Below are 14,795 nucleotides of genomic sequence, written 5' to 3'. Positions count from 1 at the left end.
GGGCTGACAGGGCTCATAAATTCACTATGTAGGTGTCAAGGATTAATATGTTTGATTGTAGGACACGACGCATGAGTCCCACAAGGGATGACAAATTCACTATGTAGAGACCCGACAAAGATCTCAGCCACGTGCCCTGCCGAAGGATGTAGGGGATCCCGAAGCGTGGGCGTTCCCCTAATTTCTAGTAAATTTATTGTGTCAAAAAATTTTCTAATTTTCAGTTCTAGGCTCAGCGGCTAGAACTCATTAAGGCTCATACGGGGGTAGGCGGCCATTTTTTGCTATAAACATAAATATAACCACACACATACAATATCGAATACTTACAATGATCCAGATCATATCTCATCCATAATTTCCCTCGCTGCTTCAAATACATGATTTACACAAGCACACACACGCGCATTAATTAAAAACAATAATTATAGTGGTAATTATAACAATTATAAAAAACGTTAAAAAAATATAGGATTTTTGAAGCTCACACGTGCGAGCGGAACCGCCGCTGCCACACGAAGTATTTTTATATTTCATCTGATGACGTTGACCAATCACGGATAAGATTCGTGAACGAATGCATTTTTATTTCCATCTTGAAGTAGTATTTTGTAACCAGCTAAAAACATTCCGCTAGGCAGCCTAGTGGTTAGCTCGCGAGGTCTCTGGTATAGCCGTCCTTGGTTCGAATCTGAGTTTCCTTGTAAGTGCTTTCGTCCAGCCGCTCTAAACTGCAGGCCATATATCTGCCGGCCCGCGACATCAATCCTGTAAAGGTTACTCAAGCGGCCTATGTGTATTTACACATTATTCAAGTGGCACATCCGCAGATCACTCAAGTGATCCACAGTCTCAGCCACCTCGTTGGGCATTTTGCCTGTTGTATTTGCATACTGGCATATCACTTGAGTGATCCGCGGCACACTTACAAACAACGTGCGCCACAGTTCCAAAGCATTTAAGCTGCCCACGGTACAGTTCCACATCAGAAAAGTTACCCGCACCACAGTCCCAGATCACTTAAGTGGCCCAAAGTGCCTAAGTGGCCGCGGCACATTCCCAGATTACTTAAGTGACCCGTGGCATATTTACAGATAACTTTAGTGATTCGTGGCACATATGCGGATAATTTGAGTGACACGTGTTTTCAAACCAATGAAGTGGCCCGCACTCTGCTAAAGGTTGAGTACCCTTGCTGTAGGCCGTCATAATAACATCACACGCGCCCCTCGCCCTCCCCGATAAGAACAATTTTCGGGGACACCTCCGTGTGATATTATCAACTCTAGTATTACTGACTACGAGTGGGGGTTACCCAAAGCCCCTCTCTATAGCGTCATGCCCCACCCCTCTCGATCGAAGTGGGCCCTTCTGCATGGCTTACTACCCGGGAGCCCTTCTACATGGATGAAAATATCAACCCCAATTAAAAAAGATTTTCCACAAAAACCCTGCTATAGGAATTTATAACATGGGGAAAAAAATGATGGTAATTGTGCTGGGCCGCAGTGCTGGAGTCTGTTAGCCCCCATCCTTGTTGGGGGAACACGCATACTTGCTTATTGTTTTGGGCTCTCGCATGGCCCCACAAGAGTGTGGGCTGACAAGGCTCCAGCTCTGAGGCACGGAACAATTACCATCATTTTTGTTTTTACGATATAGAGAAGGGATATAGAAGGGCATGTGAAGGTATGGCTTGGGAACCCGTCAAAGATCCCAGCCTAGGGGCACTGTATCCATGGCCCCCACATCCTGGAGTAGGGCCCCTAGGCTGGAATTTTTTGCGGGCCCCCGATCAGACTTTCATGGGCCCCTATATGATGGAGTTATAGCATAAAAAACAAAAACAAAAAAGATGAAAATCGTCCCGGGCCCCAGGACTGGAGCCTTGCCAGCCCACCCCTTGTGGGAGCCATGACTGTGCCCGAGGGGCACACAGTCGTAAGATGCTCCTCTTCCACTATGAAGGTTTCCGTCAAGGTCCACGTTTTCAATGCCTGCCAAAGAACATCAGATCAAGTTCTTTACCTACCGAGCCTGGGGCGACCACCGATAGATGGCACATTCATTTCCCCCCAACTCCATTGGTTAGAAATTGCTATATGGCGATATATGACCAGAGTTGGTGTGCGGTAAAGTAGCCTAGGGGCACTGCTCCAGAATGTGGGGCCATGGGCACTCACGTGCTTGCACATAATACTAAACCCCACATACACATCGTCCACATTCCTCTGAAAAACTTCTTACGAATTGATACATGTTGGAATGTGTGTGAACGTGAAGTTTGTTTCCCGTGTAAATGCTTGTTATGTGTAGTGCTGACATCTGCCAACAATTTTTCTAGCTTCAAGAGTTTAATGATTGGATAATTATATCGTTGTGAGCCCGTTGCTCTCTGTGGTGAGACTTTTTAACGGAGAGATCGAAGTTGGGAATCATAGAAAACCAACTTCAACCAATCACCTCTGTGGCGACGGTGGGGTACTTGCACACACTGTCACTCTTTTGGTCCTTAATCGAGAGTGTTTGAAGGTTGCTCTCGTCATCAACCACCCCTTTCTGAAGATATGAAATATTCTAAGCTGCTGACGAAATTTCGCTGACGATGGGGGGGGGGGGGGGGAGGGAGAGAGGGTCAGTGTTTTGCTGACAAGGAGGGGGAGGGGGTGTTTGAAGGTTGCTTACGTCATCAACCACCCTTTTTTGAAGATATGAAATATTCTAAGCTGCTGACGAAATTTTGCTGACAGGGGGGAGGGGGTCAAAAATGGCTGAAAATCTGCTTAGGGGCCGTTCAAGTATTACGTCATCATCGATGGGGGTTTCCGATTTGCTGATTTTTGATGACAAGGAGGGGAGGGGGGGGGGTTTGGATAATGCGTACGTCATCAACCACCCTTTATGAAAATATGAGTTAGGATTCAGAGGGGCAGAGCTGATGACGACATTTTGCTGACAAGGGGGGGGGGGATGGGGTCAAAAATGGCCGAAAATTTGCTTACGTAATACTTGAACGGCCCCTTACGTAATAATCGATTGGCCCCTAAAAAAAAAGACAAATGCATTAGTGGCAAAAACTTCAAGCGACACTTAACTGCTTTGTTTTGCTGCAACGTGAACGGAACCGAAAAGTCGCGGTGATTGGAAAATTCGTGAATCCGTGGTGCCTGAAGAACGTGAAATCACTGCCGTGTAATTACAAATCAAGTCGAAGGACATGGATGTCTACAGGAATTTTTAATGAGGGGCTATTTAAGTTTTATGGAAAAATGAAGCGGAAAAAATAGAAAGAGATCCTGCTTCTCATCGCCAATTGCACGGCACACATTAAATCTTCAATATTAGAGTGCATTCGAATCGAATACACGCCTCCTAAGTGCACGTCTGTTCTTCAATCATTTGATCGATGCATAATTAAGGTGGTGAAAGGGAAGCACCGTACGCAACAGCTGAGGTGTATTCACCAGCTTGGTAATACAGAAATCGTAGTGAGGCCTGAAGTCAAGCAAGCTATGGATATGATAGGGGCCATTCAAGTATTACGTAAGCAGCTTTTTCGCCATTTTTGACCCCCGTCCTTGTCAGCAAAAGTCAGCAAAACACTAACCCCCCGTCAGCAAAATTTCGTCAGCAGCTTAGAATATTTCATATCTTCAAAAAGGGGTGATTGATGCCGTAAGCAACCTTCAAACCCCCCTCCCCACTTGTCATCAAAAATCATCAAATCTGAAACCCTCTTCCCCCACCTCGATGCTGACGTAATACGCATAATCGCAGCAGAATTCTGAGAAGCACTGAATAAAGCTGACGAAAGTGCGTCCAGCGATTTGCAGCCTTTGTGGGAACACATAGCAACAGAAACGTCCGTTTACAAATGGACGCCGGACGATTTCTTTTCTGTGACGATGACGTCTTCGCTTTGGAACCGTTAACAGGCAACGATATCGTTTTCGTATGATACAAGAAAACAATGAACAATCGCGTGCGGACAGCGGTGACGAAGAAGAGCTTTCGCTAGAGCAGCGGTTCTCAACCGGTGCTCCGTGGAGCCCTTGGGACTCCGTACGCATTCCCCAGGGGCTTCGCGGCCGCTCGAGGAAAATATAGAAAAAAAGTTAATTTGAATAAAAATAATCATTAATACTCTTAAATAATAAAAATAAATCAGTAACTTCGATGAATAAGTAAAACAATATGCCTACGGAGCTCCGCCATAGAAATTATATGCCAAAAGGGCTCCGCGAGTCAAAAAAGATTGAGAACCGCTACACTAGAGTATGCTTTGGTACCTACACCATCCGAAGTCTTAGCTAGTTTGGAACACTAATACGATATTTATCAGATCCTTCCGGACCATTTGTTTGAGAATGTGTATACTTTAGAGCAGTTCTCAATCTTTGGAAGCCCGCGGCCCGGTGAATCTCTTTTGCGTAAGTGAAAGAAAGGCCCGGTCATACACAGTGGCGGATTACCGCACAGGCGCATGAGGCGCGCGCCTGGGGCCTCGGCAGAGCTGGGGGGCCCCCAAATAGTTGTGTGCTTCATCCTACATATGAATTTACATGCGCATCAACAAATCTCTTGAACTAAGTACAGTATCTGCTCTCCCTTTTTTTTTTTAATCGCAATTTGTTTTTTTTTTTATGTATACTGTACGTATTATGTATACTGTAGGAAGAAAAACGGGAACTGAAAGAAAAGAACAATCTACAAGACGCAGCTCTCAAGGGCCAGTTCTTCCCCGACACACTACGGTTCGGCTGGCGCGGTTGATCTTATCAGCAACCGTGGAATTTCGCGTGAAACACACACTGCTGTTAGCAACCGGGGTTTTTTTTATTTTTTAATGTCACGTGACATCTCGGGATTGACCAAATTATTTTCGCCAAGCTGAAGTTGGCTCCAGTTAGCATGCAAATTCGTGATCATAAGCTGCATTGCAGTATAACCCCCTCTTAACGGATACTTCCTCTTTTACGGACAAATAATAATTTACAGTTGTATAATATATAAAAGTATGAATTTCAAACCTCTTTTTAACGGTCACCCATTTTACATGTATTTAATTTTTTTGTCCTGGCCGTGTTCACAAAAAAGAGGGGTTTTACTGTATATACTAATAAAAATATTCATGTAATGGAATTTAATTTTCTGTAACAATATTTGCCGTTTGAAATTAATTCAAAGTTGAAGAAAGACAACCTACAAGTTGACCCATTTTTGATGCTTTTACGATTCGTGACCAAATCGCACAAATTTTTTTATATATCACGACTGGAATCATCATAATTTATTTAAATAACATATATTATAAAAAAACTATTCAAATAACATATTTTTGTCATATAAAGCTGGTCTTTTTTCAACAGCGCTTATGATTTTTTTCGGAATAACTATCGCTAGCCATTAACGAATCAGAATCTGCTGAAGACATGGTGGCACAAAAAAATTTCGTTGACACAGCTGACTAACGAAAGGATAAATTTCCTTCTTTCGCGAAGTGATTTTTTTAACGTAATAACTCGTCGCCAATTGGATATTTCCTCGTTCTTCCTTCGCGAGTGTGTAAAGTGATCCTCCGACCATCTTCGTGTCGAAGTTTGTGATCCTGCGTTCAACGTGGAAAAAGCTACGTGTATTTTCCCGGATCGCCTCTTTTCAGCGGATTTCAATGTTTTCCTATGGACGATGAAGTTTGCCCTCCGCCTGCGTCCCTTCCCGAGAACGACCGCCCCTGTGATTCCTACTGAAGGTAAAAAATTTGCTCCCGTATTTTTTACCGTTCTCCGTTTCCTGCTGCGACCAATGGTTCGTCAAATATTCCGCTTTGGAATCCTGTGCGCATCGGCCACCCACGCCACTTCGCTCTCTTCACACAAAGACTGTATTGTCCCCTCTCCGGATATCACCAGTTTCGTAGCGTCTCTTCTCGGCCATTGTGAGTAAGTGTCATCATAGTGTCTACATTGTGCGTGTGTATTCATCGGATAGTTGGGTATTATACGAACATTTTTTTCTTTCTTTTTTTTTGTTTTTTTTTTTGTTTGACATGGTCTACTCCTCCCCCTCCGCCTGGGGCTGTAGGAGCTAACTTCTCTCCGGCTGATCCGATCATCCCTGTACTTGGTGAGGAGACTGCTCACATCGTATAAGGGACTGTCAAAGTTGTCCCATTCAGATTGCTCGTCCCGCTCCTGAGTTATCTGGATTTTTTTTTTTTTTTTTTTTTTTATTTATTTATTTTTTTTTTTTGTGATATTGTACATATTTCTGTGTTTTGCATCGTGTCTTTTTGCATTGTGTCTTTTTGCAGTGTATATTTTGCATCGTGTCTTTTTGCATCGTGTCTTTTTTTGCATCGTGTCTTTTTTTGCATCGTGTCTTTTTGCATCGTGTCTTTTTGCATTGTGTCTTTTTGCAGTGTATATTTTGCATCGTGTCTTTTTGCATCGTGTCTTTTTTTGCATCGTGTCTTTTTGCATCGTGTCTTTTTGCATTGTGTCTTTTTGCAGTGTATATTTTGCATCGTGTCTTTTTGCATCGTGTCTTTTTTTGCATCGTGTCTTTTTTTGCATCGTGTCTTTTTGCATCGTGTCTTTTTGCATCGTGTCTTTTTGCATCGTGTCTTTTTTTTGCATCGTGTCTTTTTGCATCGTGTCTTTTTGCAGTGTATATTTTGCATCGTGTCTTTTTGCAGTGTATATTTTGCATCGTGTCTTTTTGCATCGTGTCTTTTTGCATCGTGTCTTTTTGCATCGTGTCTTTTTGCAGTGTATATTTTGCATCGTGTCTTTTTGCATCGTGTCTTTTTGCATCGTGTCTTTTTGCATCGTGTCTTTTTGCAGTGTATATTTTGCATCGTGTCTTTTTGCAGTGTATATTTTGCATTGGGTATTTTTGCATTGTGATAATTTTCTAGTGCCCCACACCTATCATTCTGTGCATTTCTGTGTACCCGCCCCCTTGTTTTCGAGCCCGTATTTTCTCCACCCCCGTTTTGCTCTGCTCGATAAGTTTCCTCTTGCCCGAACGGCATGTACTCTAAGCGCTTCTTGAGCATTGTTGAGGGGAAGACCCCTGCCCCCGCGGATAACAAGAAAAATCAGGACTATAGGATGATGAAGAAGCGCATGCGGGCACGCATCCGATCACAGGTGTGGCCCAGTGAGCTGAAGGACTCCCTTCACATCCCCACAGCCTACGAGGATGACAGTGGAAGTGAGTCATCAACTGCTACTGTCGTCTCCATTTCATCGATCTCGAGCTCCAATGGATCCCTCCTCCTAGATGCACCACCAACCAATACAATCGCTGAGATTGTGCTTTCCCCAGTCTCTACGGACGCCCGGCCGTGCCAGGCCTCCCCGAAAGACAATAGCAGCGGATCACTGGATCTCTCGCGAGAGCTGGACGAGCCTGGCCTGCAACAATTCTTCTGCTCAACCCCCCTTTCGCCCGGGGGTAAGCTACCCTCGAAACGCACTTCACCAACCCTGGCATCCTCCCCGATTCTCCCGGAGAGTCAGAAAACAAGATTACACACCGAAGACGTGGCCGCCGTTGTCTCAACAGCCATGGAGGACATCCTGTCCCGGCCCCCCAACACTTCCCAAGCACCTGCGACCTCCGAGACCCAGAGGAAGGTCGAGGCCCGGTCCCACGAGCCTCGGGAGTCGTCGAACGACCCAAGGGGCGGACCCCAGAAGGAATCAGCTTCACCAACAACGCCCACTGGGGATGTGAGCTCGTTCTTCGTTTCGCCGCTCGACATTCACGACGAAGAACGATCAGAAGGAGAAACTCACGAACACTCGTCATCTTTCCCCCCGCCCACATTGTGCGTTCGCACAACCAAGCATGTGTCTGCCCCCCCGCAGGAAGCCTCGTCATCGGACTTCCTGGCAGCAAAGATACACGAAGACCCGTCATGCTCCCCCGCCGCCGGGAGTCTAAGGGGCGAGAGTCTAGGCAAGAAAGCCAAGAGAAGGAGAGCCCTGGACAACAATCTGGGAATCCCGTACTCCGCTACGGACTCCGGAGAAGACTTTGATCCCCCCCGGCGGACTCCCCCCCCTCGTCGTCACACGCTCCCCCACATAGATCCCCCTGCAGCGAACGCCCCCAGCCCCAGAGATATGGCACGAACACGCCGGACAACGCTGCCAGCTGACCCAATTACCCCCCTGGAAAGGCATAATGGGCAATCGAAAATCACTGCGAACTCTGACGCTCCCAAGCCGGGCCCAGATCAGATTGCGACCTCCCCTACGCGCCGTACGCTGATCAACGTCTCGGATATCATCCAAGAAGTCAGGCAGATTGTCTTGCACGCTTCAGGGAAGGGGAAGAATCTCCGCTACGGCGTCCCCTCAGCCCATAGGAAGACTGCCCTCCGGCACTTAGATACCCTCGCTCTGTGGGCCGACAAGGCGGACCAGATGCCTGTCCCCACGAGCTCAGCGACACCGCCTGCCGGAACAGGGTACTACGCCACCTCGCCAACGTCAATGAACTCTGGCGCCCGCCCGAAAGAGTACAAGCGCAACCAACAGACCCAGACAGACGAAATAAGGGAAAGAACTATCCAGGACATCATGGAAGGAGATGGAATCTTCAGTGCTGCCACCCGCCTACAGGATAACACCCTCAAGGAAAACGTTCCATCAACCAGGCCTCAGAGACCGCAACGAAATCGCATTAGGGGCCGCAACGTATCAACTATGCACCCTACGCCCCCCTTGCGAGAAAACCGGGCCCTGGGACTTCTGGAGAAAACTGACACGCCTCCACAGGACGCCTTGAACCCTCCAGCGGACTCGCCAGTGGCGTACGAGGACGATGCACCCATCCCTCCCCCCCCCGGAATTTGCGGACACCACTAGAGGGCCGACAGTCATGCAAGCGACAGCAGCGGACGAGACCTCCAACAGAGCCGCGGACACGACAAGACAGGACAATCCCCCAGCGAGTACACAGGGCCATGTGTTACCTCAGCCGACCGCCTTTCAACTGAGACTTTTGGAACTGGCCGACAGATCGGCACCGGATTTACAATACCGAAGGGAGAACCCTTGGACCGAGGTCACCAGCCAAAAGTTCCGTCGTCGACAGCGTCATGCACCAAAGCGATCCCGCCACGTCCACTTCGAAACGCCCAGATACCTGAAGGAACACCCCTCGACCTGCCCTCGGAACCCCCCCATTCGCAATAGATACACGGCAACCCCTCATCAAGAACAGAACCTTCGTCAGCACCCTGACCGAAGGCGTCAGCAACAGGAGCGGACTATTGACCCCAACCGGCGCCCCAACATGGTGAGAGGCAACGACTGGGCCCGAACAACACCCACGCATGGGCAGCGCCCGAAACCAACCAGAGCGACGCAATTCCAGAGGGACCGCCCTCGCATTACTGACCACCCCTCCAGCTCCCCGCATCTGAACAGCCGCCCCCAACAGTCTTTTACAATGGATCCTCCTCGCTATACCACGTATGCAAGGGCAGTGGGCAACGCCTATCAAACCTCGCACTTCTCCAGGCAGTGGGCCCTCCACGCATACGACGATAAGGTTTACGACGACCTCATGGAGCAAATCCTCCTTTCCAACATCATTTCGCTGGAAGCCAAACCACTAGTCGCTGCTAAACTTACCTCAAGTGGCATCACCATCACGGGACAGACCACAACATTCCGTCGCCAAGTGGTACAGGAGATATCAAACAACTTTAAGCTTAAGCATAACATCTACATTGCCTAACTTTTTTCTGTTCTCCTCCCAGCCATTATATGTCTTCATCAACAACTTCTTCCTCAAACTCTGACTCAGACTCCCTACTGGACCCTTCCTCGCTTTCTGGGAGAGGCCTTAAGATCCTACAGATCAATCTGGACAAGGCACATGCCGCCACCTCCAACGCCTACGTCCACGCCAGGAAACATGAATACGACTTCCTCCTTGTGCAAGAGCCAGCCCTACTGCACCACAGAGTGGACTGCCCCAATAACTGGCGTTACTGGCAGTCCCGAAACGCAAAAGCGGCAATCATCCAAATCAACCAGTCCTTTTCCCCCATTTTCCTGTTCCACAGCCAAGGGGCAGTTGCCATCAAGTTGTCCCTCCCATCCTCTACGGTGGTCCTCTGCTCGGCATACTGTTCGCCATTAGCGGACATTGACGCGTCCATTGCCGAACTGGACTCTCTCATCCAGGCAGCAGGCCCGGCAGACACTATCTTTGCTACAGACCTCAACGCCCACAGCCCTGTCTGGGGTTATAGAAATCAAGATGACAGGGGCAGAAAAGTCTTGGATTTCCTGTCGTCTTTTGACCTTTTCCTGCTGAATGACCCCTCTTCACCTGCCACATACACGCATGGAACGGGCTCCGGCTGGCCAGATATCGCATTCACAAGTTCCAAGCATATCTTTGATCGCACGAAGTGGGCCGTGGACACAAGAAATAAATCCCTTTCCAGCCACAAGTACATCGACATTCACGTCCACGATCGCCATCTTCAACACAACCTGCCAGGACCTATCCGGTATAGAGACACGCAACGATGCCTGCTCAGACTTCGCGCTCATCTCCCTGCAGCACTCAATCAACTCTGCCGGGAATTGCCCCTCATCTCCACAAAAGCGGATCTCGACACGCACATTACCACGCTGGTTTCTGCTCTTCAAGCGTCCTGCGCATCCACTCTCGGAGTCAAGTTACCCCCAACCTTCACGCAGGGCATACGCTGGTGGTCCCCCCAACTTTCGACAGAGAAAAGGGCCATCAGAGCCCTGGAGAGGCGCATCTCCAGATGCAAAAGGCGCCAACAAGACACGACGGAAGAAACTCTCTCCCTGCGACAACTTCGCGCCAATTTCAAACGGTTGGTTAAACGTACTCGGATCGAATCCTGGAGAAAGCTCTGCACGACGACAAACACAACATTCGGAACACCTTACAAAGCTATCTTTCGTTCAAAGAAACCGCCGCCATCGCCTCCTACGGCTCATCCCCATCTCTCAGCAAAAGAACTGGCAGCCATGCAGCTCAGGGACTTTTTTCCCGACGTGGAGACAAACATACACATCCAAGCACCGACAATCAATACACACCATGAGCCGCCTTTCCACCCACAGGAGGTCCTCCGCATAGCAAAGGCACTGAAACTCAACAAGGCGTCCGGTCCAGACGGGCTCTCCAACAGAATTGTACAGACGTTTGTCCAGACAATGTTGGACTACTGGACAGGAGTGTGCAACAAGTGCCTGGATTTTTCCCTGTTCCCATCCATCTTCAAAAAGGGCCGCCTGGTACTTGTACCTAAACCTGGTTCCGCACTAACAACGTCATCCCGGCCTATCACGCTGACCTCGAATCTGGGCAAGATACTGGAAAAACTAATCGCACAGAGGCTGACGTTTTACTTGGAGCAAGGAGAGGCGCTTCATCCGATGCAATTCGGCTTCAGGGCAGGAAGATCAGCAGACGACGCCCTTCGCCACCTGCTGACTTCGATCGAGGCAAACCGCAGGGAGAATCTCCTTACGGCAGTCATATCGCTGGACATCAAGGGAGCCTTTAATAACGTACGCCACGAGAAAGTCATCAGCGCCATCCGTAACCTTGATGTCCCAGCCCCATTTAGTGCGCTACTAGAGGATATCCTGCCGGACAGAGAGGTCACCCTGTCTACGGACATGGGCGAGGTATCACGCACTTTAGTGCGTGGCTGCCCGCAAGGTTCATGCACCGGTCCGGCCTTCTGGAACCTCGCATTCGATCCTCTTCTTCACTCATCGTTCCCCCTTCCCCCTGGCACAAAGGCGTTCCTTCAAGCCTATGCCGACGACCTGGTGCTAGTCCTAGCCGCTCGCCAACCGGAGAATGTCACGTCACTGGGACGCATCGTTCTCCCTACGATCTCCAGATGGCTCCAGGAAAACGACCTTCAGGTGGAACCATCCAAATCACTGGTCCTGTGGCCAAACAAGCGCCTGAAGAAGCCCTCGTTCAAACTGAACAACGTCAGGCTAAAGCATGCCTCATCAATTAAGGTTCTAGGGATAATTATTGATAAGAACTTTAACTTCCTCTCGCACGTGTCGTACTTGCAGAAGAAGACGGCAAAGATGCTCAAAGACTTCAGGCGCCTCTCAGGCTCGAATTGGGGCTACGGCAAGGAGTTCCGGAATACCCTCTATCGTCAGATAATTGTCAGGCAAGTGGCCTACGGTGCATCCATATGGTATTCCGACCCCGGCGTCAGGCTCTCAAGGGCGGTTCAGGCTCTTCAGCGCCCGCACCTCCTGTTCATCACTCGAGCATACAGGTCCACGTCGAACAAGGTACTCCAGCTGGCCACCCACAACCCTCCTCTGGGCCTCGTTCTGCAAGCGGAGAATCGCCAGGTTCGGCTGCTTAGGTTCAGGGAAGACGTCACGTTTTTTAACGCGAGATTCCTGGCCGACAGGTTTGAACGCCCGGTCCCCAGCGTTCCCCAGCACCCGTCAAAGGAGCTGCCCACGAACCAAATTGCTCTTTTCCAGGCGCCATTCAACGAACAACAGTGGCAGATCTTCACAGATGGCTCCAAGAACTCCGACGGCGTGGCCTCTGCATTCGTGGCATTCCGCAACCATGTCCGAGTACAAGACTGGAGCTCCCGACTCAACAATTTCAACTCGATCTTCCAAGCCGAGATCTTTGCCATTCTCCAAGCGGTCCGCTTCGCTTCATCATGCTCTGAACCTTCTATGATCTTCACTGACAGCCTCTCTTCCCTCCACGCCATATCAAACCCGTTCAACCGAACCCAACTGGTGAACGACACTCGCAATACCCTCCTCCTGCACCCACGCATACGCCTTTCATGGATTAAAGCCCACCAAGGATTTAAAGGCAACGAGGAGGCCGACACCCTAGCAAAAAGCGCCACGACAGCCACTTCTGCCATCACTCTCCCGCTGCCAGCTTCGCACGCGAAGTCACATTTTGCTTCGCTGGTCCTCCGCAGGTGGCAACTCATATGGAATGCGGAGGAGACTTCCACCAACGTTAACCTCATTGTCCCAACGGTCTCACGTGGTCGGGAGGTGTGGTCAAGGACGAAAATCATCTTTTACACGGAACATGGTCCCTTCCCGACGTACTTGAAGAGGTTTAAGGCCTCGAATAACCACTTCTGCGCCTGCGGGGGAATCGGCGATCTCCATCACTACGTTTCCATATGTACCCTTACGGAATCGTACCACTCCTTCTTCTTGGGAGACTGGAGCGTGCACCAATATGCATGGAAACGACGTATGATGCGCAGCCCCTTCAACTACAACAAAATTGCTGCACTAATTAACTTCTTGGAAGCTTTTTCGCACCTTCTACGTCAAGATACCATGTCTGACCCCCCGTCTAGCGACTCTGACAGCGAAAATACGGATGATCTTGACCCGCCAGTTACCAGATCACGCTCCACTGGTCAACATTTTATGCTGGTGTAATCCGAAACCCCTCAACGAGATGCGATACGACCAACTCATCCACTCACCACACCCAGGGCTTGTGTAAGCTCCCTGATGTCGACGCCGTAACTATAGGATCACATGTGTATTATCGTGTGTATATAGTGTGTATTATAGGATCTCCTGTACATTTTGTATATTTGTATACTCTTCTTTCTTGCACTATTTTTTTTTTTTTCCATCATTTTGGAAATCTGCACAGCACGGGCACTCTGCTTCGCTCAATCTTTTTTTCTTTTTCTTTCTGTAACCGTCGTAGAGGGACGGCGCGGTGTCCCCCCTTGGTAAAACTTGGCTCTCCAGCTTCCTGGATGGGAGCGCTCTCTAGCAACGGCTAGATGGGAGCCATCACTCTCTGGCAGACGGCCAGCAGAGATGCTCCCCGGCGCAGACGGCCCGGGTGGGAGCCTAGGTCTGGACACCAAGCTCCCTCGAAAGCGGACGCGCTGCTCTGTCACCTTTCCTTTTCTCACATATATCTATCCAAGAATCTAGGACTCGTGATGGGACAGTATTGTCTTCCACGGTTGTGTCCATTCTGTATGGCTCTTGCAGTCAGATTTTCTTTTACTCAATAAACGGTCTCCGGCGCGTCTCCAATACGTTAGAGGTTCTCACGAATATTAACGTGGAGGCGCGTCTGGTCTTTCTGACACAGCTGACTAATGGAACTGGTAAATAAGAAATGAGATGGATAAAATATGATTAGTAATGTACTGCAACACTGTGCAAGCGCCCTCACGCGTTCTAATAATAATCGTAGCTGCGGCTTCAGATTGGCTTACTGATACCAAAACCTTTCTGAAGTGGACACCTCTACGGTTCCATTACAATTAAATTAAGCCGTTCGGTATTGCCGACATTCTGTGTTGTAGGATTATGACGGTGGCTTTCAAAGTTGCCCCATGTAGGAGATGTCCGAGTTGACAGGTTCCACGAAATTTGTTTTATGTTTCGCGAAGTCCCTTTTTTTAAAAGACCATTCGTTTTCCCAAGGGCGTGCATGGAAGGCTAGTCAATTGGGCTTAAATGGAAGTACAGTATCTAAATTTTATTACTATTCCCAACAGGTCTATTGCCCTTAAAATAGATAATGGTTTTTCTTATAATTCTCAGAAATCCGGATGAAGGCAAACAAACTGGAAAACGGTTACCGACTGGTATACCCGTTTGGAAGACCTTGGCAGGGGTTCTTGAAACTTTTGCCACTCGCGGCTTCTTCGGCCTGCTCGTAAGAATAGCAAGAGCCATTCCAAAGCACTGCAGGGGTTCACGGCAATG

The 14,795-nt window shown here is 48.7% G+C and overlaps 1 protein-coding gene across 1 annotated transcript in view; it reads right to left on the bottom strand.

The window, feature by feature from the left end:
- Positions 1-502, bottom strand: part of Syt14 (Synaptotagmin 14) — a 121,803-nt gene extending 121,301 nt beyond the window's left edge. Inside the window, exon 1 of the mRNA XM_089253241.1 lies at positions 331-502. Coding sequence (XP_089109367.1) covers positions 331-382 — 52 coding nt within the window. The 5' untranslated portion in view covers positions 383-502. The remainder of the gene's footprint in view (positions 1-330) is intronic.
- Positions 503-14,795: the final 14,293 nt, after the last annotated feature.

This window comes from Pholcus phalangioides, unplaced genomic scaffold, assembly GCF_987345545.1.
Source record: "Pholcus phalangioides strain wild (caught in Gottingen) unplaced genomic scaffold, Ppha-v1.0 ptg000032l_1, whole genome shotgun sequence".
In the NCBI taxonomy this organism is placed as follows: Eukaryota; Metazoa; Arthropoda; class Arachnida; order Araneae; family Pholcidae; genus Pholcus; species Pholcus phalangioides.
Note: the sequence above shows the minus strand (reverse complement) of the source record. Positions and strands in the feature narration are given on the sequence as shown.